The following is a 23,462-nucleotide window of genomic DNA, read 5'->3' as shown; positions in this document are numbered from 1 at the left end:
TTGTTCACGAGTGAGGGAAGGATGGAGCGCGAGATCGACAGGCGGATCGGTGCGGCGTCCGCAGTGATGCGGGCTCTGCATCGGTCCGTTGTGGTGAAGAAGGAGCTGAGTCGAAAGGCGAAGCTCTCTATTTACCAGTCAATCTACGTTCCTACCCTCACCTATGGTCACCAACTGTGGGTAGTGACCGAAAGAACGAGATCGCGAATACAAGAGGCCGAAATGAGTTTTCTCCGCAGGGTGTCCGGGCTCTCCCTTAGAGATAGGGTGAGAAGCTCGGTCATCCGGGAGGGGCTCAGAGTAGAACCGCTGCTCCTCCGCGTCGAGAGGGGCCAGTTGAGGTGGCTCGGGCATCTGATAAGGATGCCTCCTGGACGCCTCCCTGGTGAGGTGTTCTGGGCACGTCCCACTGGGAAGAGGCCCCGGGGAAGACCCAGGACACGCTGGAGGGACTATGTCTCTCGGCTGGCCTGGGAACGCCTCGGGGTCCCCCAGGAAGAGCTGGTGGAAGTGGCCGGGGAGAGGAAAGTCTGGGCCTCCCTGCTTAGGTTGCTGCCCCCGCGACCCGACCCCCGGACAAGCGGAAGATGATGGATGGATGGAACCTGTTCTGTCATACCAGGTTTAGAGCGTCATGGCCAGCTGAAGGTCACGACAACTCTGAGGGCGCTTTGCATCCAGCCTAGCGGAGACACTTGTTCTGTTGGTAGTTTCCTTATCTTTTATCACAGCCGACGCTTGATAAGCGCTTTTTTCCCACACACGCACACACACACAAACCAAATGGTTGTTCCCATGAGCAACTGTCCCCCCGGTAACCTGTGTGTCTGTGCGTGTGTGCCTGTGAGCGTGCGTGTTTGTTTGTGTCAGGCCTGGTGTGTGTGTGCACGTGTGTGTGTGTGATGATCCCAGCGGAGGCCAGCAGCGCTGTCTAAACAGCAGCAGGAGTGACCCTGGTGGGTCATGAGCAGCAGGAGAGCTGAGGGGCTGTCCTCCCTGCCTACTGCCCCCCCTGCCTGCTGTCCTCTGCCTGCTGTCCCCTGCCTGCTGTCCCCCCTGCCTGCTGTCCCCTGCCTGCTGTCCCCTGCCTGCTGTCCCCTGCCTGCTGTCCCCCCTGCCTGCTGTCCACTGCCTGCTGTCCCCCTGCCTGCTGTCCCCTACCTGCTGTCCCCCTGCCTGCTGTCCCCTACCTGCTGTCCCCCTGCCTGCTGTCCCCTACCTGCTGTCCCCTGCCTGCTGCCCCCTGCCTGCTGTCCCCTGCCTGCTGTCCCCTGCCTGCTGTCCCCTGCCTGCTGTCCCCTGCCTGCTGTCCCCCCTGCCTGCTGTCCCCCTGCCTGCTGTCCCCTACCTGCTGTCCCCCTGCCTGCTGTCCCCTACCTGCTGTCCCCTGCCTGCTGTCCCCTACCTGCTGTCCCCCTGCCTGCTGTCCCCTACCTGCTGTCCCCCTGCCTGCTGCCCCCTGCCTGCTGTCCCCTACCTGCTGCCTGCTGTCCTCTGCCTGCTGTCCCCTGCCTGCTGTCCCCTGCCTGCTGTCCCCTGCCTGCTGTCCACTGCCTGCTGTCCCCTGCCTACTGTCCCCCCTGCCTGCTGTCCCCTGCCTGCTGTCCCCCCTGCCTGCTGTCCACTGCCTGCTGTCCCCTGCCTACTGTCCCCTACCTGCTGTCCCCTGCCTGCTGCCTGCTGTCCTCTGCCTGCTGTCCCCCTGCCTGCTGTCCCCTGCCTGCTGCCTGCTGTCCTCTGCCTGCTGTCCCCTGCCTGCTGCCTGCTGTCCCCTGCCTGCTGGCTCCAGCTACTACTCAGGCTGGTGATGCAGCATTGTTATTATGGCTGAGGTGGAACATTCACTTCTGACTGGTAGCTTGAGGCAGTGACTAAGTGCTAACTGCTGTCGGTCGTGTTCCTGGTCTCTGGGGATGCTGGACCATCTGGGTTTGTATGCATAGTATGTGGGTGTATGTACAGTAGGTGTGTGTGTGTGTGGCCTCGTGTTGGATGCAGACTGTAGGAGTGCTGTCCAGCTGGCAGCCTTGTCAAGGCGGGACCCACAGTGTCTTTATCAGAGCTTTCTGTGGCCCCTGGCCGGGCCTTCACGGGGCCCTGCTCCCCCGGCTCCTACCCCTCCCGCTGGGCCTGGCCAACCCTGGCTTAGAGGGAAGACTGATCCCACCCTGGTTCTCTTCACCATGGTGGAGGTTGGGGTGGACAGCATTGAGCTAGTGAGAAGCTCCAGATCTCCTCCTCCATGCTCCTCTCTCTGCTGTCGCTCAGCTGGGGGTGTGGGGCCGGGGCAGGGGGGGGGCAGGTGAGGGGGAGGGGGGCGGAGGGGGGGGGGGGTGATGATGAGGGGGGACTCGGACACCTGCATGCCGCTGGCCTCACCAACACCCCCTTTTGCTGTTTTCAGACTTCCAGACTTGATTGCGTTACTTGGCTCGGATGTTGCAGCAACATTGGTTCCTGCATTTTTGTCGAAATATTAATGTTGGGGTGGGGGTGGAGGGGGAGGTGGGGGGTCACTGAGGAGATACTGTGCAGACTGCAGTCACTGTCCATGTGTTTCACATCGAACTACGATTCATGTATCCAAAAATTAAATTGGGAGTGAAATTATTAATAGAAATGTGAGAAATGGCTAGAAAGAACGACTTGTTCTCCACAACCGTTAGTTTACAGCTGGTCATTATCTTCCCAGAGTACAAGACATTGCTTCCTTGGCCCTGGATCAGTGGATGTAAACCCTGGCATGCCGATTGACCACAATAGTGTGTGTGGATGCGCTAAAGGGTTTTATGAGATGTTGCGGTGGTGTGACAGGGTATATGCGTGACCTGCTGATGTCCTAGCCAATATGCTGAGTGTGAGTGTGTGTGTGTTGGGGGGGGGGGGGGGGGGGATCGCATGTGTACGTGCATACGTGCATGTGTCTGTGTTTTTCCCGACCTTTCTTCACATACCTATGCATGTCTGTGTCTATACAAGGCCTGTGTACTGCCTGTGCAGTCAGCGTAACCTCCACGACCTCTTGCCCCCTGCAGCCTAAGATCCTGCGTCCGGTGCTGCTCCCGGGGGAAGAGTTTGTGTCGGAGGGGCTGCGGGTGGTCCTGGACGCCGATGGACGCGAGGAGGCCACAGGGGGGCTCCTGGGGGGGCCTCACATCCTCCCGGCAGAGGGAGCCCTCTTCCTCACGACCTACCGCATCATCTTCAAGGGCGCCCCCCACGACCCGCTGGGTAGGCTTTCTGCTCTCCGCATCGCTGGCATCACTATCACTATACTATCACCTGTAGAAGTCTCTAGAAATGGCCGGAGGTTGAACATGCGTCCTTCAGCTGTGAAATCCTGCCTGGAGTATGAACCTCCAAGCTGGAGGTTGGGAGGGTTGGTTGAGTGTTGTTGCGTGGATGGGTGGGGGTTGGGGGGGGGGGGGGTGAGGGTGAGGTGTTGTATCTCGGTGGGGTGTGAGGTGTTGGGTCTCTGTGGGGGTGAGGTGTGAGGGTGAGGTGAGATGCTGGGTCTCTGTGAGGTGTGAGGTCTAAGGTGTGTCTCTGTGTGAGCAGTGGGGGAGCAGGTGGTCATCAGGAGCTTCCCAGTGTCCACCCTGACCAAGGACAAGAAGATCAGCATCCAGAACCTTCTGCAGCAGCACATGCAGGAGGGGCTGCAGCTCCGCTCAGCCACCTTCCAGGTACACCACCACCACCACCACCACACCACTAATGCTGCTAATGGGGGTTCAATCCTAATCGTAAGGATTTTAAGGATGATTATCCCTTGGGGCGGCATGTTTGATTTTTCCTGAACATTATTAGTATATTCATGGAGTAAAATTTAAAAGTCAGGCTCGCTGCGTGAGGGGTTCTTCTGTAATGGACTCCACACTGTGACTGGCAGAATGTTCAAGGAGAGCCCATATATTCCTGTGGAAGTTGTGGCATTTGGGAGGAAGCTGGATGTATTTGTTCCAGATTCCCAACCTACATTCGCCTTGATATTATTAAATTCTTTGGAAGTAACCTTGTGTAATGTTATGTTGAGTTAAGAGTTAAGGAAGAACCCCCCCAAAAAAATAGATGTATGCGACCACATGGTTTTGGTCTTTCACAATTCATGAAGTGTTGTAAAGTTTTTATGGTTCATTCCTATCTTTTTAGTAACAGGGACAATAAAAAGCCGTGTTTGCAGAGGGGGGGTCACTTGGCTTGCCTGTGTGTGTGTGTGTGTGTGTATGTGTGTTTTCATGTGTGAGTTGTGCGTTAGCCCTGGCCAGAGTGTGTGTCTGGGCTCCATTATCAGACCACTGAGACGTGCAGTCCACAGGGGATCCATGAGGGGGGTCAGATGTGTGCTCAGGGAGGAACAAGTGTGTGTGTGGGGGGGGGGGGGGGGGGTGTCAGAGGGAGGATGAGATCCAGTCAAGGCCCCAGCCTCACCCATGGAAGATGTTCTGTGAGAAATATGTGAATTCTTCCATTCCGTACATTCTGTTTCGGACACTAAAGCACTTGCTAAAATCGCTGTTTGCTGCACATGTTTTTTGGCTTTAGAGGAGTCCATTACAGCAGACCTTCTCATTCATGGTTGTAATATTTTCAGCTGTTCCATGATGGGTCTGGGATGTGAGCTGTTAGTGATGGTTGCTCCACCTCCCTCATTTTCTCCCTCTGCCCCCCCCCCCCCCCCCCCCGTAGCTGATCAAGGTGGCGTTCGATGAGGAGGTGAGCTCCGAGATGGTGGAGATCTTCAGGAAGCACCTCCAGAGAATCCGTTACCCGCAATCCATCTTCAGCGTGTTTGCCTTCGCGGCCGGTCAGACAGCCCCCCAACTGATCCTCCCCAAACAGAAAGAGAGGAACACAGGCTTCAGGTCAGCCCTGCCTCTACCTCCACCCTCTACCTCTACTCTCTACCTCCACTCTCTACCTCTACTCTCTACCTCCACTCTCTACCTCCACACTCTACCTCTACTCTCTACCTCCACCCTCTACCTCTACTCTCTACCTCCACACTCTACCTCTACTCTCTACCTCCACCCTCTACCTCTACTCTCTACCTCCACTCTCTACCTCTACTCTCTACCTCCACTCTCTACCTCCAGTCTCTACCTCTACCCTCCACCCTCTACCTCTACTCTCTACCTCCACCCTCTACCTCCACCCTCTACCTCCACTCTCTACCTCCACCCTCTACCTCCACTCTCTACCTCCACACTCTACCTCCAATCTCTACCTCCACCCTCTAACTCCACTCTCTACCTCCACTCTCTACCTTTACCTCTACCTCCACCCTCCTTGAGTCCTGAACCATACACCTGCTGCAGTTCACCTTCACACAGTGCCTGGTTCGCGAGATAATCGAGCCACAGAGATATACACACACACAGATTCCTGTAATCATAGTTGGATGATGATAACGATATCTCATGAACTGTTCCTGCCGTCAATCACACACCTCAGCGGTGGGTTCCCCTGTTTGGAAATGTTGGACAATCCACTGATCTCATCAAGGATGTGATGAATGATCTTCATATCCTCTCCTGTGCTCCTCTTCCTCCCCCCCCCAGGACGCTGTCCAAAACCATTGTGAAAGGAGCCAAGAAAGCCGGGAAGATCACCATGGGGCGTGGCGGCCAGACAACTCTGAAGAAGAACGACCGGGGCAGCCGTATGACCTGGCACGAGGATGACGACATCTCAGGTGAGGAGGAGGGGGAGGGAGGGGGGAGGGGGGGGGGGGGAGGAAGGGGGAGGAGGAGTTGGCGTAGGGAGAAGGACAGTGTAAGTTGAGGAGGAGGAGAGATGATTACCAAACAGAGATAGGCTGTTGGACTAGTTCCACACCAGATGTGTCTTATCTAAAAGCGGTCTGTGTGCGTATGTGTGTGTGCGTGCTGCAGTCTCAGACGAGGGCGAGCCGCCCCCCAGCAGCACTCTGAGGGCGTCTGAGAAGTCCACCATGGAGCAGCTGGTGGAGCGGGCCTGTTTCCGGGACTACCAGCGTCTGGGTCTGGGCACCATCACCGCCAGCTCGTCTCGCTCCAAGACTGGAGAGCAGTTCAGAGTCACGGCTGTCAACAGGCTTTACTCTCTCTGCCGCAGGTCAGCTTTACACACACACACACACACACACACACACACAGGGCCAGTCCAGATAGTAGAGGGCAGAAGCCAGTGGGTCTATCTGTGGGTCTATCTGTTGTTTTCACGGTGTCAAGGGCCATTGATGGAGTGGTTGTTTTTATCCCAGACCACACACTGACCCATGCAGTTCAGATATGAAACATTGCTGTATGAGACTACCTCAATAGCTGCTGACTGTGTGTGTGTGTGTGTGTGTTCCACAGCTACCCTGGGCTCCTGGTGGTTCCTCAGTCTGTGCAGGACAGCAGTCTTCACAAGGTGGCTCGCTGCTACAGACACAACCGTCTTCCTGTCGTGTGCTGGAAGCACCCCCGCACCAAGGCTGTGCTGCTGCGCTCCGGAGGGTTCCACGGCAAGAGCGTGGTGGGACTCTTCAAGTCCCAGAACCCCTCCTCCACAGGTGGGCCCGCACACACACACACACACACACTCTCTCTCTCACACACACAGACACACACCCTTTCTCTCACTCACAACCAGGAAATTGCTAATTTTCCCCTGGACTACAGCCCTAGCGGTTGTGTCTGGGTGGACCTAGGTATCTGTGTGTGCTGGTGTGTGTGTGTGCTGGTGTGTGTGTGTGCTGGTGTGTGTGTGTGCTGGTGTGTGTGTGTGTGTGTGTGTGTGTGTGTGTGTGGTGACGGCCCTGCTCTCTGCCCGTAGCTCCTGCCTCGTCCTCCGAGTCCTCCAGCAGTCTGGAGCAGGAGAAGTACCTGCAGGCAATCCTCAGCTCCATCCCCATCTACTTCAAACTCAACGGCAGCAACACCTTGACCAACCGCTCGCTTATCGGCATGTCGCCAGGTGAACCTCTCCCTCTGCCTCCTCTCCACTCTTCCTCTTCTCTCTCCTCCTCTCTTCTCCAGACTCAACACTGCTGTTGTTTTCGTCTCTCGTTCCTGTTTTGTCCTGGGGTTATGGGCTGTTTTGCCGCTGCTTATCGCCCGGGGTCTTCCTCTCCCGTGTGACCTGGGTTATTTCTGGGCTCCGTGGTGGCGAGGGAAGGAACTGAGGCACAATGTTGGGTTGCGTAAGAGGAACAGGACACCGTGGGGTCACCCCCTCCGTCCGTAACCCCTGCGGACCGGACCCACCGTGCCAGGCTAGGGGGACCGCGCACACTGACTGTTTCACGCACGCACGCACGCACACTGTCGCACTCGCACCGTCAGCGACAAACGGTTCCCCTTATATCGGCGTAGACTATTTGTCTCTGGGAACTGGGTCAGAAGAGAGCACAGCATCGACAGAGAACACATCCATCTCTGTGTCGAGATTCAAGCCCATGTCAGATGATGGGAGTCTCTGGAGGGGCTCAGGTTTACTTCCCATCATGTGACCAGGAATCACAGATTTGGGACTTCTTTGTCTGAGTCAGAATGGAACACTGCTATCAGAGATCTGTTCCCGTTCCTGCCCCCGGTCTAGATAGTGTAAACTTTTGTTTTCTCGATTACCCCCCCCCCACATACACACACACACACATTCTGTGTGTGCTATGACGGACTCTGTGAAGGTGTCTGTCCTCAGTGAGCGATGGGCATTAGTCCCACAGGGAGTCTATCTCCTCACTCTGAACTTAATATAATCATAAGTGTGTGTGTGTGTGTGTGTGTGTGTATATGTGCACGCTATAGGCAGTGAAAGGAGGACATCCAGAATGCCAAAGATGGCTCCCGTCCATTTGGACATGCCCTTCTCCAATAGCTTTGCCAGAGGAGGTGAGTCTGTCTTTCTGTGTGTGCGCGTGTGCGTGTGAGTGTCGCTGAACCAATATGTTACTATCTACAAAGACGACACACCAGAGATCCTGAAGAGAATAGTTGCTGATGTCAGGTTGCTGTCATTGAAGGGCGGGGTCCATGACTTCAAGCAGGCTTTACAAGCAGGCTAGACTACCTGGGCCAGCTGTACCAAGTCCCATGCTCATGTAGCATAAGCCCTAAATTGTTACCACTGTTTCTCCAACCTTCTGGAAAGCGTGTCGTTTCTCACTCTGGGACCATCTGGGCTAGGCACAGTTTTGAAGAGCCTAAGCATGTGCTTTGGTTTGGAGTAGGTTACGCTCAACAACCACTTGATTTAGCTGGCAATATATTTCAGCTACACCAAGGAATGGAAGGAACCACAGTCTGATAATACAGGGTGATAATATTCTAATAGACAGTTCTTCTGAGAAAGGAATTGCTGTGAATTTAGGTCAAGTGCAACCATCTCCCTCCTTTATCCCAGGCTTGCAACAGCAGTGGTAGATGACTAACAGGACAATGTGCTGACTCGTTTGTTTTTGAAGACACCGATTTTTGCCTGAATGTTGCTGATCAGGCACATCTAGAAAGACTGAAACACGCGTTCCAGGAACTGAGCGTTTTTATTCCCATGCTTGCCCATGCTCCCATCTTCCTTGACACCCCAACCTGGACAATCAAACAGCATTGCATGTTGACCCTCATTCAGTCGATTGCTCCATTCATAAGTTCATGTCTCTCTCACTATCATGGCATCTGAGGTGTAGACTCTATCTCTACCGTGTTTCCTGGGGTGGTGGTCTATGACGTGTGTGTGTGTGTGTGTCTCGTATGGTCATACAGTCTCAGGGTGGAGTGTGTATCACCTGCTATGTATGTCCATCTGATTGTTGTTATCTTTCTGTACCCCTCCCTCTCCTCTCCTCTCCTCTCGTCTGCCCTCGTACTCACAACCCACCAGTGCTTGGGTACAGGGATAAACTATTCACTCACTCAAACCAAAAACCTGCCCCTAAGGGAAGAATCCACAATCAAGGTATAGTGTATCTCTGCTCTTCTCTGGTGTACACCCCACCTTCCACCCCACAACCCTTTCTGAGACCCCTGGTCTCCTTGATCTACTCCTGCTCATTACTTCATACTAACCCATCCTCCAAACCTTGTCCCTTGTTTAACGTCAGTGTTTGTGACCCTCTCAGAGCCCTGTGTCCTCCTTCCCCTCTCTTTCCAGAAACAGGAGAAGTAACTGTGGTGAAGAATAGAATCTGTCACAACCCTTAGTGGGCTCTGGGGCCAGTCTGTGGTTTAAACAGGGAAGCTGTGGGTTTCTGGTTAACGCTCACCCTGAGTCACTGGGTACACTGTGGTCTGTCTTGTGACTGCAGTCTAGCTCTCAGTCCTACCATGCGCTAGAATTAGACCTCAGATAGGTACAGTTGGGCGAGCACTAGTACTAGGTTAGGGAAGGAAGGGTTAGTAACTAGTATGTTGGCTGGAAGATAGAGGAGAGTTAGTACGCTGTTGTTTGATTCTGTGTGGTTGGGCAGGATTTCAACTTTTCAATTGAAAAACATAGATTGTATCCGTTTAGATCTTAAGGTGTACTTTTTGATCCTTTCGGGTTAGTGAATAGATCTTTATCCTTGTCATGGTCATGTTGCTGTGTGTCATTTTGTTTTTAACCATCGATCATTCTCTGTGGCAACTGTAAGCTGTGTCATTCTTGTTGTGATGTTAAGCTCTGAATGGTTGCAGGTGTCTGTGATCCTGTGATGCTAACTGTGTGTGTGTGTGTGTGTGTATGCGTGCATGCTTGTGTTTCTGGTGTGTGTGCGTGTGTGTATCTGTGTGTGTGTGTTTGTGTCTGTGTGTGTGTGTGTGTGTGTGTCCCAGGCGTGTGGGCCAGCCTGCGCTCCAGCAGCAGGTTCAGCCAGCACACGTCAGCAGCAGAGGTGGGGGCCAGGCTGGCAGGGAAGGATCTGGCGCCCCCCGCAGGCAGCGACAGCCTGCAGGCCCAGCTGCTCAAACAGCAGGCTGCCTTCTACATCTTTGGAGAAAAGTCCCACCTCAGGGTAGGCTTGGGTCCTGCTGTAACTCCCTGTGAAGGCTGCTATGGGTACAGCTGTCTCTGTGTCTTCATGATTTAGTACACTAACTGATTGAAGGATGCAGCTATTTGATGCAGTGTGTGGCTGACTGGTGTGAGATTTTTTCTCTTGTGGCTGTGTTAGTTTTTGGAAGAAGTGTAGAAGTCAGGTCAGCTGTTTTTTCCAACTGACTGTAAATTTTCTAACTGATAAGGAGCACTTGATTGCCTTTTATCCAATTCTGATTTATAAGTCCAGTCCCTTGTCTCAGATAATATTACGGTTGGACAAGCGCTGGGACTTTCTGCTCCTTCTCCTCCCTGGTATCATGGTGCACTGTGCCTGAGTGTGTGTTGAATATGAAATTGATATTCTTTACTTTGGCTAAATTCGGTTATAAATAACCGTTAGAATGCTGGAGTTGCCAGCTGCGTGGACGGAGGCCATTGGCCGGTGGCCACACTTCCAGAAACATGTTCTCTCACATTAGCCTTGCTGTCCTTGTCTGATATTGTCTTATTTTCACCTTTTGGTCTATGTAGTCTGAGGACAGACTCAATATCATATCGATGTTTGACAGGGGGACAGGATAAGTTTGGGCATTTTATTCAGTGCTCTTACATGTGGCAGTAGCCAGTTCTGTTTTGAAACTGGAATCCCCGCTCTTCTTGGGTTCGTAAGAATAGTACGAATCTACGGTTGTGTCTGTGTTTTGACAGTTACTTGTGTCGCAGGGCTTCAAACTGGACTCTTCTCTGAACTGTGAGCTGGTGCCCGTGGACTTTGCCGACACGCGGCAGGTGAAAGCCTCCTTTAAGAAGCTGCTGAGAGCCTGTGAACCCAGCGCCACATCGACCGACGCAGAAGACTCCTTCCTCAAAGCCCTGGAGGATTCGGAGTGGATCCTGCAGGTGAGCTCACACACACACGCTGATGTATACTCAAGCGGTCATCATTCCCCGGCATCACCCAGCAGCCTTCAGGATGTCAGTCCCGTGTTCTGTGAGAAAGAGGCAGCTCTGTGCTCCCCATGGTCTCGCTCTGTGACTTTGACCCCCCCGGTGTATTCTCTCCATAGAGAGCTTTCCCAAGGGAAATGCGGACACATGCACACACACTGGTGAGGGAGCGTCCCATCCATCCCATGCAGCACTTTTCACTCATAGCAGCAGCTCCGTCTGGGGAGGGTCCCGGGGGGGTCCCGCCATGGCACCATGTAATCCTCTGCAGAACTCCACTGATTGTAGACCAAAAATAGCAGTAGGGTTAGAGTGAGACTGAGCGCGTGCGTGTGTGTTTGTATGCGTGCGTGTGCGTGCGTGCGTGCGTGTGTTCCCCAGCTCCACAAGCTGCTGCAGCTGGCTCAGATCCTGGTGGAGCTGCTGGACAGCGGCTCGTCCATCCTGCTCAGCCTGGAGGACGGCTGGGACATCACCACGCAGGTAGGACACCTCACACACACACACACACACACAGCCCACACACCACACCCACACTCACGCCACACACGCACACGCCACAGACCACGCACAAAAGAGGGACTGAAATTGTCGATCGGTACCTTCACTGTTCTGGAAGTGAATCATTCCATCAGGACCAGACTCGTAGCGACACCGTTTTGCCAGCTGTGGAACAGGCCTTCTCTTCCAGGCCATTTTGCTGTAATCAGCATTTTGTCTCATAGTTGCTCCGTGAGCTCATGTTTTCCACGGCGTTATTGGGCAAGGCAGAGCGAGCATGCATGTCCTACAAACGTGTTTACTGGTGCTGTACAGCGTGGAGCTGCTGTGGTAAAGCTTGCCAGGCACGTGTCCAGCCCAGCGCGTCCTCCTTACTGGCCCCCGGAAAAAAACACACACCCTCAGGAGACAGGCCCCCCCCCCCCCCCCAACCCCCCTCTGCACTTTTATTTTGTCAAATTCAATTTTGCGTGAAAGTAGGCTGCGGGCCGTGTTTCTGGCCTCCTGTCTGAGCTGGCTGCATGTGTATCCTCTCCTTCTTCCTTCTTTCATCCTCTCCCATCCGCCCTCGGGGAACGAGGAGCTCAGGTCTGGACCGGGCCATGCAGAGGAAATGGGGGGAGAGAGAAAGCTCCTGGAGGTTTTCTTCAGCCAAACATCTCTCTGGCCATAGGTGGTGGTAGGGAGGGGGGAGGGGGGGGGGCCTCCATTTCCACACGTGTGGAGCCTCCTCTCCTGAGGGCCAGGGAGCCAGGGGGCCAGGGAGCCAGGGGGCCAGGGAGCCAGGGGGCCAGGGAGCCAGGGCCAGGGAGCCAGAGCCAGGGAGCCAGGCCAAGCAGAGAGGCCACGGACAATGTGCTCACGGCGGTGCATGTAGGAGATCTAGGGTGGAGGGAGAGAGAGGAGGCGGAGGGGGGGTGGTGGGGCGTGGCCACAGACTCAAACCTGCCCCTCGCTCACCTGCTCACCCAGCTGACCTCAAGGTGTTGGCCCGTCGTCACACAGTCCTGAGAGTTTAAGGGGCCGTTTCGACTTTTATCCCCCCTCTCTCCGTCCATTTGCACTGATGTTATGTTACATTGTTTCTCTCTCTCTCTCTGTCTGCCTCTCACACACCATCTCTGTCTCTTCCTCTCCCGTCTTCTCTCTCCGCCTCTCTCCATTTCTCTCTCTCGTCTTTCTCTCTCAACCTCTCTGCCTCTCCCTCCCTCCAGGTGGTGTCCCTGGTGCAGCTGCTGAGCGACCCGTTCTACAGGACCCTGGAGGGCTTCCAGGTGCTGCTGGAGAAGGACTGGCTCTCCTTTGGCCACAAGTTCAGCCAGCGCAGCAACCTCACCCCCTGCAGCCAGGGCAGCGGCTTCACCCCCATCTTCCTCCAGTTCCTGGACTGCGTGCACCAGGCAAGACACACCCCCTCTCACCTACCCCCCCCCCCACGCACGCACGCACACACCCTTCTCACACACACACATACACACACACCCCACTGCTGTTTCCCCTCCCACCCCCGGTTCATGAGCTCATCACATTCCTGCAGGAGACAGGGAGGAGAAGAGAAGAGAAGAGGAATAGAGAGAGAGAGAAGGAGAAAGAGAGAGATTCAGCTGTTACACTCTACACACTTGGTTTAGTTCTGTACAACCGCAATCCCCACATCGGATAAGTAATTCAGACAGAGTGGTACGCAGGGGAGCAGTGTAGTGGAGGCTGCTGTCCAGATGGTCTGTGAACCCCCGTGGTCAAGTGCCGGAGCTGTCCACGCTCGCTAGCGGGTTTCGCCACCACCCGCCCCCACCCAACCACCCCCCCCTCCACATTTCTCCGCCTGTTGTGTAAAAAATTGCAGTTGTGGGGATTAGAGCTCTCAGAAAGCTGGGGGGGGGGAGTTGAAGACCCGGGGAGCTGGGTCCAGGCTGCAGGGCTAACTTTAGAGAACGCTGTGTTTTCCACGTCCCCGTGGGTCCCACTCCCATGCACTTACATCAACACATAGTTTGTGCGTTTCTTTCTCTTTTGAAAGCGGGCTCCGGCTGCCAAGCCGACACGGCTCCTGGCTGGGGCCCGAGGCTCCTGGCTGGGGCCCGAGGCTCCTGGCTGGGGCCCGAGGCTCCTGGCTGGGGCCCGAGGCTCCTGGCTGGGGCCCGAGGCTCCTGGCTGGGCCCCGAGGCTCTTGGCTGGGGCCCGAGGCTCCTGGCTGGGGTCCGAGGCTCCTGGCTGGGGCCCGAGGCTCCTGGCTGGGGTCCGAGGCTCCTGGCTGGGGCCCGCGGCCCCAACGTGCCTCCAACAGGGGGAGAGGGAACAGGACGGCTCCCAAAATAGAAGTGCCTCATCCTAGAAACAGCTGTTGTTTTCGCCAGTAGGCCCAGGTGGCCTGAGATAGGAACAGAGAACCAAGGGCCTCTGAGCTGGGCCACTCCCCTGGATACTGGACGACTGGCTCCTCACAGCCTGTGTCTGGGAATGATGATGTCACTGACCCCTGGTCCGGCCTGGCGCGTTCCTGATGTGGGTAATGAGGAGTGTGTGTGCAAGCCAGGGCCATCTGTAGTCACAACAGAGGGCCAGGGGCCAGGGCTGTGCACCGCGCCTCCTGAATGACCCTCTCCTCTCCTCACAGGTCTTGGAGCAGCATCCCATGGAGTTTGAGTTTAATCAGCACTATCTGAAGTTCCTGGCCTACCACCACATCTCCAACCGCTTCAAGAACTTCCTCCTGGACTCGGACTACGAGCGCCTGGAGCACGGTCAGTACACCTGGCAGCCTGCAGGACAATGCTGACCCGGGGGGATTTGCACCGTGGGCCGAACTGTACCATCAAGCCCCTGGGTTCAGGAACGGTGTGGCTTTCGGCTCAAATGAGTCTAAATTCACAGCCTAGCAGCAAGGACATCCCATTCGGAGTGTCAGCCTGGTGGATGTTATCTGCGGAGGTTCTCCAGTGGACCTCTTCCACAGCACCTGAGCCCTCTCCCTTATCTGCCATCAGGGCGCTCTGCCACCTGATAGTGGGAGAGGTGCGTGTCCCTGAAGCTAAACAGTCTCCCCTTTGTCTCTCCCTTCCAATAGGCACATTGTTTGAGGACAAGGGAGACAAGCAGGCCAGGAGAGGCGTCTGTATCTGGGAGTGCATCAGCCGCATGCACCGGAGGATCCCTGTCTTCTTCAACTACCTGTACAACCCCTCCGATGTGTCCGTGAGTCTCTCTGTGTGTGTGTGTGTGTGTGTACACTCGCACTCTTGCTCGCTCCATCACGGAGCGCTTTTGAGTGCGTGTCCTCGTTCCTAGGGTGTGTTGTAACTCCCCAGGCACATAGCAGCCATCTCTGCTCCATCCCCCCCCCCCCCCCCCCCGAGCAGGGCTGGGCTCCTCATGTCAGCCTCTTCTCCAGTGCACTTCCACTAGAGCTGGCCCACGCTGGCCAAACTGAGTCCACATTCCGGGCCCTTTCAGGAGCAGCCAGTCAGAACTCAGAACCTCATACTTCCTTCCCCAGACGGTGTCAACGCTGATTCATAGCCTGCCACTCTTGCACAAGGCTCTTGTGTTGACTCACAGTTTCCCGCTGGTGAACGAGGCTCCACGGTTTGTTGTTGATGTTTGTCGGAACGCTCCGGAACATCCAGCCTGAACTCTGGAGCGGGTTCCTTATCAGGCAGAACGAGGTCACCGAGGACCCGGCTGTCCTATCGCCTGACTAAGAAGCTCGGCGTTGCTCGTGACGCACTTGTTTACGGCGAGGAGGGAAGCCGTGGGCGGTTTTAGTGTTGGTGTTTACCTCTGCTTTCGGATGGGGGGGGGGGGGGTGTATAGTCACAACTTCAAACAGGATTCCTGGAGACGAAGAGTGTGTGTGTGTGTGGAGGGGAAGAGGGGGGTTACATTTACATTACATTTAGTCATTTAGCAGACGCTCTTATCCAGAGCGACTTACAGTAAGTACAGGGACATTCCCCCAAGGCAATTAGGGTGAAGTGCCTTGCCCAAGGACACAACGTCATTTGACACGGCCGGGAATCGAATCAGCAACCTTCTGATTACTAGCCCGATTCTCTAACCGCTCAGCCACCTGACTCCCGGGTTAGTAGTGGGGGTTGATAGGGGGGTGTTGTGGGCGTTTATGAGAACTGTTAATCACCGTCCCCGCGGCCATGGATCAGGCCTGTGCCCATGTCTCCCAGGCCGGTGTAAATCATGCGGAGCAGGGGGAGCAACAGGCGGCCCTGTTAGCTTGCCCCGGGTCCCAGGCCCTGGCGGCTGGGCTGTGATTAAGTGTTGGGGGAAGTGTTAGGTCCGGTGGGCCGCATTCTTTCCCACTGGCTCCCGCCGCACTGATGCACTCTGGGAGATTAAGGCTGATTCATATCGCCGGGGAGATGGATCACGTCTCCCACACCAGCCAGTGTGATAAGCCTGGTCTGTGTGATGGGAAAGAGATCCAGTTGTTTGGATGTGCTTTTGTTTGCTTGTACAGTACAGTAGTCTTGCTTCTTTTCCCAATATGTTGACATCAGACCCACTTCCTGAAGACAGTGATTTACTGTTCTGGGTTTGTTTGTTGTGTTTGTCTTGTAGCCGGTGTTGAAGCCATCTATCAGCATCCCCAACCTGAGCAAGTGGGACTTCTTCACGGGCGAGACTCTGTCCACGGGGCCGTCGTACGACTGGCGCATGATGGCCATGAGGTCGGAGAGCGCGGAGGAGGCCGACACCATCGCCACCAGCCGGAGGAGGATCGTGTGGCCCTGCTACAGCAGCGTGGGCCGCGCCCAGCCCGACGCCATCACCAAACTGCTCACCGTGAGGCTCCCCCACACACACACACACACACACACACACACACACCCCAGCCCTTCCACACACACACACACACACACACACACCCCAGCCCTTCCACACACACACACACACACACACACACACACCCCAGCCCTTCCACACACACACACACACACACACCCCAGCCCTTCCACACACACACACACACACACACCCCAGCCCTTCCACACACACACACACACACACACAGACACACACACCCCAGCCCTTCCACACACACACACACACACACCCCAGCCCTTCCACACACACACACACACACCCGCCCTCCCCCCCCCACACACACACACACACCCGCCCTCCCCCCCACACACACACACACACAGGCCCTTTCTCACACACACACACACACACCCGCCCTCCCCCCCACACACACACACACCCCAGCCCTTCCACACACACACACACACACACACACAGGCCCTTTCTCACACACACACACACACCCTCTCTCACACACACACACATACCAGCCCTCTCTCAGCATTCCACTCCAGAACCATCCATCCAGTGTGTTTCCTGATGATGCCTGCTTGGTGTTCCAGGACATGGAGAAGCTGGAGGTGGAGCTGGGCCAGACCCCAGAGAGGTGGCAGGCCACGCTGGAGAGGGTGCGGGCCAGCATCCAGGAGGACCTCCGACAGGAGGGGAACGTGAGTGTCACCTCCTCTTCAGAGCGGATGTGTGTGTGTGTGTCCACGTCGTCTGTGTTTTCCTGGTTCCATATGTAACCTGTGTGTGTGTGTGTGTGTGCGGTGCGGTGCAGCTCCGTAAGCAGTCCGCGTCCATCTCCGGCCTGATCCCCACGTCGAGCCTGCAGGCGTTCCACCGCCGCTCCATGCTGCACCTGCCCGACAGCGCCCTGGGGGAGGACAGCAGCCCCGCCGCCGCCAACGGGGTGAACCGGCGCGCCGCCACGCTCTACAACCAGTTCACCCCCAAGAACGAGGAGAACCGGTGAGGAGGGGCGTCACACAGCGGCCCGGGCCGGCGCCGTTCGCGCCGCGGCGGAGGGTTGAAATGCCTCCACGCGTGAAATGCCTCACGTTGCCGTGTTTTCTTACCCCCAGGTCGTTTGAGGGGGTCCTGTTCAAACGGGGAGCGCTGCTGAAAGGCTGGAAGCCTCGCTGGTTTGTGTTGGACATCACCAAGCATCAGGTGAGGCCTCCGACGCTACCCTGCTACAGTCTGGTGCTCCCTTACAAGTAGCGGTGGTGCCGGATAGTAAGGTGTGTGTGTGTGTGTCCAGCTGAGGTACTATGACACAGGGGAAGACACTAACTGCCGGGGCCATATAGACCTGGCGGAGGTGGAGTCGGTCCTGGTTGCCGCGCCCACCATAGCAGCGCCCAAACACATCAGTGAGAAGGCCTTCTTCGACGTGAGTGGATCTCTCCCTCGCCCCCTCTCTCGTTCTCTCCTCCGTCACAGCCTACACTCCCTCTCCCTCGCCCCCTCTCTCGTTCTCTCCTCCGTCACAGCCTACACTCCCTCTCCCTCGCCCCCTCTCTCTTTCTCTCCTCCGTCACAGCCTACACTCCCTCTCCCTCGCCCCCTCTCTCGTTCTCTCCTCCGTCACAGCCTACACTCCCTCTCCCTCGCCCCCTCTCTCTTTCTCTCCTCCGTCACAGCCTACACTCCCTCTCCCTCGCCCCCTCTCTCTTTCTCTCCTCCGTCACAGCCTACACTCCCTCTCCCTCCCCCCTCTCTCTTTCTCTCCTCCGTCACAGCCTACACTCCCTCTCCCTCCCCCCTCTCTCTTTCTCTCCTCCGTCACAGCCTACACTCCCTCTCCCTCCCCCTCTCTCTTTCTCTCCTCCGTCACAGCCTACACCTTCTTTTATACCTGTTCACCTCAGAAAAAAGCATCCCGAGTCCATCCATCTGGTCTAACTGTGTGTGTGTGTGTGTGTGTGTGTGTGTGTGTGTCGCCGCCTCTCCAGCTGAAGACCACCAAGAGAGTGTACAACTTCTGCGCGTCGGACGCCCCCAATGCCCAGCTGTGGATGGACAAGATCCAGAGCTGCATCTCCGACGCCTGATCCGACCCTCGACCCCTGACCCCGGGGCCGGAAAGGGGTCAGACAACAGCAGGACCACCAGAGGGAGAGCCAGCGGGGGGTGACAGTAGAGACACACGACACACCCTGCTCACCTGTGTCAGCCTGGGAGTGGCGTTATCACAAGGACCACAGTCAACTAAGTGCCTGGTAGTGGAGGGTGTGTATCCCACCCCTCCCTTTCATCTTTCTCTCTGCCTGTTGTGAGGCCGTTATGCAGGACTTCAGGCAGGCAGCAGTCTGCCAGCTTTAGGAGGTGTTTAAGGGGACGCGTGTCCGAGGCCTCTCTAGTCCCGGGGACCTTGGCACCACTACAGGGAGTGGACACCAGGAGAGGAGACATAGGAACGCTGTCAGCTGACATCTGAGTATGTCACACTACCAAGGCGAGCTCGAGCTAGACGCTAGACGTAAGCAATAGCACTGGCCATTTCAAACTGTGTTTTCAATAGAAGAGTTGAGTATGACAGCGAAAACTAGAGAACTTCTCAAATATTTTTTCAATACGAGGAAAAGTTATCGCTGCTTAATGGAAAGTATGAACCACCAAAAAACTCAGAGGTTTTAAAAATGCACAATATGACGAGGCAATTTATTTGCACTTAATATATGCACTCCATATATAATTATAGATTTTCTATAACAGAGACAAACAGCAAGGCAAAAGGCATTACTCTATGATGTTGTACCTATGACTTCCTTTATCAGGACAAATTAGAAAAGAAATACTTTGCACACTAAAGCTTCAAACATTTTCCTGACATGTTCTATTTAAGTAAGTGATGGGTGTTTCTCTATTTTGTTAAAACACATGAATGTTTTTGATTCATGGATAACATTTTTGTTCTTGTGATGTAAATTATTGTTTTTTTTTTATTAAAAGCTTAACTCATTTTCAGTGGTTTGCTTATTGTTTTATGTAAATACTTTTTATAAATGTATTAAACATGCTTTTTTTCTAACCTGAACTGTACTACAACCAACTTTACTGTTTTTGTATTCTTTTGTTGTCTGTGTAAGTACCTGTTATTGTAACAGTTTCTTGTCTATGGTGAGAATGACTGTGAGCCATTGTGTTGAAAATGAAGGGGACTATACTATATTTCTCAGATTATCCAGATGGGCTCCGGTTCTTTTTAAGGGCTTTTACTATAAATAAGTGGGACATTGTTTGTTTTAAAAAATATCTCTGTTCTCTCTCTCTGTTCTCTCTCTCTGTTCTATGTGCATCCTACAGTTTGAGAAAACTAAAAAGCATAAAGAGAACATCTAAAAGATTTCTGAAGCTATTTGAGAAAAATGTCTGTTACTGTATCTTTGTACCAAGTTTTGTGGTGATAGACCTACTAATTTGTTTTTTGGAAATAAATCAAGAATACTTGAAACTGTAATCAACATTTTTTTGATCATTATTATTATGAGATATATTTGAAGAGGGCATCCATTACTAAGGAGTGTAAAAGTATTTTTTTTGTGCTATGAATGTTGAATATCCCGTATATCATAAATATACTCAACCTAATGTATACACAAAGACATTTCCAGAGTAGTCAAGTCGTACCCTTCCTATTTGAAACAAGACATGCTAGTTATCTCGTTATGAAGTTCAGAGATGAGAGCATTCACGGGCACCGTGACACTCCAGTAGGGCTCAGAACTACACTGGCTCCATTGTGATGCTGCCCAGGATGTTGTTAGCTCACCACAAGATACCACATGGCAGGTTTTCACACAATGGGTCACAAGATCCAGGCAGCTAGTGAAGCCGAGCTCAGCCTAAGCTGAGGTTTCTGGTGTCATGTGAACACCTCTCACCCTTCGGAGTCCCTGTCAGTGAAAGCAGACACCGCAGCCGGCACACTGCTCATGTGGTCAGAGCCAACGCTGGAGAGGGTGGTGTGACAGACAGCCCGTGACAGAGGTAAAGACCCGGGCAGAGGTACGAGACCTGGCGCCTGGCTGGCGGGACGCGAGAGACCTGCCCCTGGAGGGGCTGGGGTAGGGGCCTTTCCCTGGGGGTAGGGTCAGTAGGCAGGCTGACAGAAGGAATCCCCGGAGTTGAGGCTGAGCCCGGGGAGACCTGGTCCTGAGCTGCTCTCTCCCAGCTGGCCAGGACTGGGAGCAGGTGCAAAACTGAGCTTGCTGACATCTGGACAGACGCCCCTCTGGCAGGTCTCTCCATATTTAGAAAGCCCCTGGAGGGGTCGGGGATTACAGCCCCCGTCTGGGAGGGGTGGGGGGGGGAGGGGAGGCTGCGGAAGTGAGGATCTGGTTGGATTCTCAGGAATGGGGCAGTTGGGACCGTCTGCTCCCTGAAGAAGAATAAGTAGTTGGAGATTCATCCAGCAGGAGGGCCATCAGCCCACATATTACACAGCCTCCCTCCAGCCTCTTGGAGCTGTGTCGGCATACAGATGGATTATCTACCGTATTAGAGAATGTCTGATTGGTGTCATTAGACCCTTGTCAATGTTTCACAACCTCCCCGGGCCTGTGTTAATGCAAGGCAGCAGGGAAAAGACAAAAAGGATTTCCGATGTACCATTTAATGGGCCAAAGAGATCTTGAACAATGAGGCAGCTCATTGTTTTTTCGGCAGCTTTCCCAATACCTCGCTTGTGTTATACAATACCATGTGAAAAATGATGGTTTAGTATGACCGACCAGATGAATGTTTTCCATATTAGCTCACTGTAATTCATCCTGACTTGTTAGGAGAATAATGTCTCTAATCAAAGCAGAAATCAAGCCTGTATCTGCTGGTAATCTATCTGGGTCAATTATTTTACAGTCATTTATTACACTCCTTTATTGGTTCCAGAGTCCAAGATTGTTCTAAATATAAATTGTAAGTGTGGGTCTCAGGGCCTAAAAATACCCTTCAGATGAGTGAGATGCAGTTTACGCGTAACCAATTTGTTTTATTGGTCTTTTGTTGGTCCCAGTGATGTGTCCTCGGTTCCAGGCCACATTGGCTACGTGAGACACAGGCATGCAGGGATGATTCACAGATCCCACTGGTCCTCTTCCTGCTCGTGCTCTGATCCTCACCACAACGGCTACTCACACAGAGCGCTCTCTCCCTTGGTACCCTCCAGCTCCGCTCTGGGGCTCTGGGGTGGATGATGACGAGGACAAGGATGAGGAGACACTTTGCGGAGGAATGCACCCGGCCCATGACTCTTAGTTCATGAGTATCACGTACTGGCGATCCATGTCCTGAATCAGTGAGGCTTAGAAATATCTCCCAGGCCCTCACCCCCTACACTGGAGGAAGACCACATCAAAGATAATTTACGGCCTTCAGGGGAGAGACAGTTCTGGGCTGGTTTGTCCTTGGCCCACTTGCTGCCATTAGTCTGTGGCCATCCATGTACTGATGTCACGCTGCCCCTCTGGTCAGTGACCCACAGCCCTCCAGGCTGAGCCGAGGGGTCCAGTCCACCATGGTCTGCAGCCGGACATGCAGCCAGCCCTCCGGGCTTGTGACGTCGCCCTGGGAACGCATCTCGACCAGAACCCCAGCATCTGCCAGAGATTTATCTATCTACTAGCAGACCATCCTCAAGAATGTTCCCATTTCAAATCTGTTTAGAGGAGAATCTGTTGGCTGTCCGTCAATTGAGCCTGATGTGGGTATCAAGGACACACAGCACCAGGGTTGGATGAGTGGAGATATTTTTGACTCTTTTTGGAATGTCGAGGCTTGTGCAATTAAGCCATGGAGATAAAGCCTTCCATTCCCCCAGCGCTGTGTACTGAAAACAGTTTGAATCACGTCTAATAAAAAACGTGCATTTTTCTTTTTTTAACCGAGCCTTAGATATTTTGCCTGGCATACACCCTCTGAGCTTTCTAACTGGAGAAATGTGAACATTAAATCTCTCGACAGTAAATCTAGAAGGAACAAACACCAGGTCGAAAACACTTCAAATCCTGTGTTGTTTGACGTTTTTCATGAGAACGTCATTCATTTTCGCATGCATGTGTATGTTGGTGTTTGTCCATTTTGTATCATACTGCAATGCTGGATAAGTCATCCTGTGTTTAGGAAAGAAGGGGGGATAGTTTATGGAAAATGTTGAGTCCAATAGGGACCCAACAATAAAATCTCAGATTCTATCATTGTGTAAGACAATGCCTTGCGGTATATAATTTGAATGATGGCCAACCATGCAAACAAGCAAGGCCTTAAAAGGAGACGGGCTCGACGCTTTGCAGTTTCTATCTATTGATGCGCCACATTCCGAATCGATGCGTCAACGAGCTCTTCAGTTTCAGTAGAACACAACATGGGCTGGGCTGAACTGGTGAGCAGGCTTGCCCTGTCAGACTCCAGACGCCAGCCCCAGGAGGTCTCCGGTCTTCCTGCACATCTCTGATGGATGTGTGCATGTGGGGGGACGGGGCTGGCAGCTTGCTGTGTACTGACGGTCTTGCCATAGCGTGACTCTTGGATTTCAGACCTTCCAGAGCGCTGCCTGCCGCCCTGTGTCATCACAAGACCCTCATCCCAGCACGCAGCCCGACTCCGGCCCGGATGATGGAGTCAGATAGTTTAACAAGTCCTGTACTGTTAGCACCAGACATCAGAGATGAGACACCCGAGCCGGTGAGAAGATAAGGACACACACACACACACACCATACATCCTTCCAGGTGCCAGGAATACAGTGATGTTATTGTCGAGTCTATTGGTTTGTTGTGACACTCTGGGCGGGTGATAGAGTCCAGGTTCTCGCGTGCATAGAAGGCTCTACGGTTTCACCTCCTCTAAGGCCAAGTATCTTTGGTGAATACATACCCTTGGTTTACAGTTACATTAACATCGTGCCATGCAGTCTGTCTTCATAGGGTCATTTCGAAAACATAAAGCCAAGCTGTAAACGTTGAATCAGTAGAGGAGTTCATGCATTCAAAGGACACAGGGGATGAGACAGTTGGCAACAAACTACAACCAGTTATTATATGCCACCCGTTCAGACATGAAAGCAAAGATCTTTACACCGTCTGACTCGTTACCAACGAGGCTGTTAAGGCCTCCACTTTCCTCTGTATAGATCGGGGTCAAGTAGAACTGACAGAATAAGGGGCACAAAGGGGAACGGTAAGAGCCCCAGTTGTGACTAG

The 23,462-nt window shown here is 53.8% G+C and overlaps 1 protein-coding gene across 1 annotated transcript in view; it reads left to right on the top strand.

Annotated features, from left to right (window-relative positions):
- Window positions 1–19,723, top strand: part of sbf2 (SET binding factor 2) — an 88,302-nt gene extending 68,579 nt beyond the window's left edge. The window contains 21 exon segments of the mRNA XM_062470786.1: window positions 3,036–3,231; window positions 3,559–3,686; window positions 4,690–4,865; window positions 5,562–5,695; window positions 5,895–6,096; window positions 6,342–6,538; window positions 6,802–6,942; window positions 7,776–7,859; window positions 8,848–8,922; window positions 9,780–9,958; window positions 10,708–10,884; window positions 11,314–11,415; window positions 12,648–12,833; window positions 14,051–14,177; window positions 14,501–14,628; window positions 16,009–16,233; window positions 16,818–16,925; window positions 17,039–17,229; window positions 17,343–17,430; window positions 17,522–17,653; window positions 18,216–19,723. Coding sequence (XP_062326770.1) covers window positions 3,036–3,231; window positions 3,559–3,686; window positions 4,690–4,865; window positions 5,562–5,695; window positions 5,895–6,096; window positions 6,342–6,538; window positions 6,802–6,942; window positions 7,776–7,859; window positions 8,848–8,922; window positions 9,780–9,958; window positions 10,708–10,884; window positions 11,314–11,415; window positions 12,648–12,833; window positions 14,051–14,177; window positions 14,501–14,628; window positions 16,009–16,233; window positions 16,818–16,925; window positions 17,039–17,229; window positions 17,343–17,430; window positions 17,522–17,653; window positions 18,216–18,314 — 3,075 coding nt within the window. The 3' untranslated portion in view covers window positions 18,315–19,723.
- Window positions 19,724–23,462: the final 3,739 nt, after the last annotated feature.

The sequence above is a fragment of the Osmerus eperlanus genome, chromosome 10, assembly GCF_963692335.1.
Source record: "Osmerus eperlanus chromosome 10, fOsmEpe2.1, whole genome shotgun sequence".
NCBI lineage: Eukaryota > Metazoa > Chordata > Actinopteri > Osmeriformes > Osmeridae > Osmerus > Osmerus eperlanus.
The sequence above is the reverse complement of the archived record's forward strand: the minus strand, read 5'-3'. Positions and strand labels throughout refer to the sequence as shown.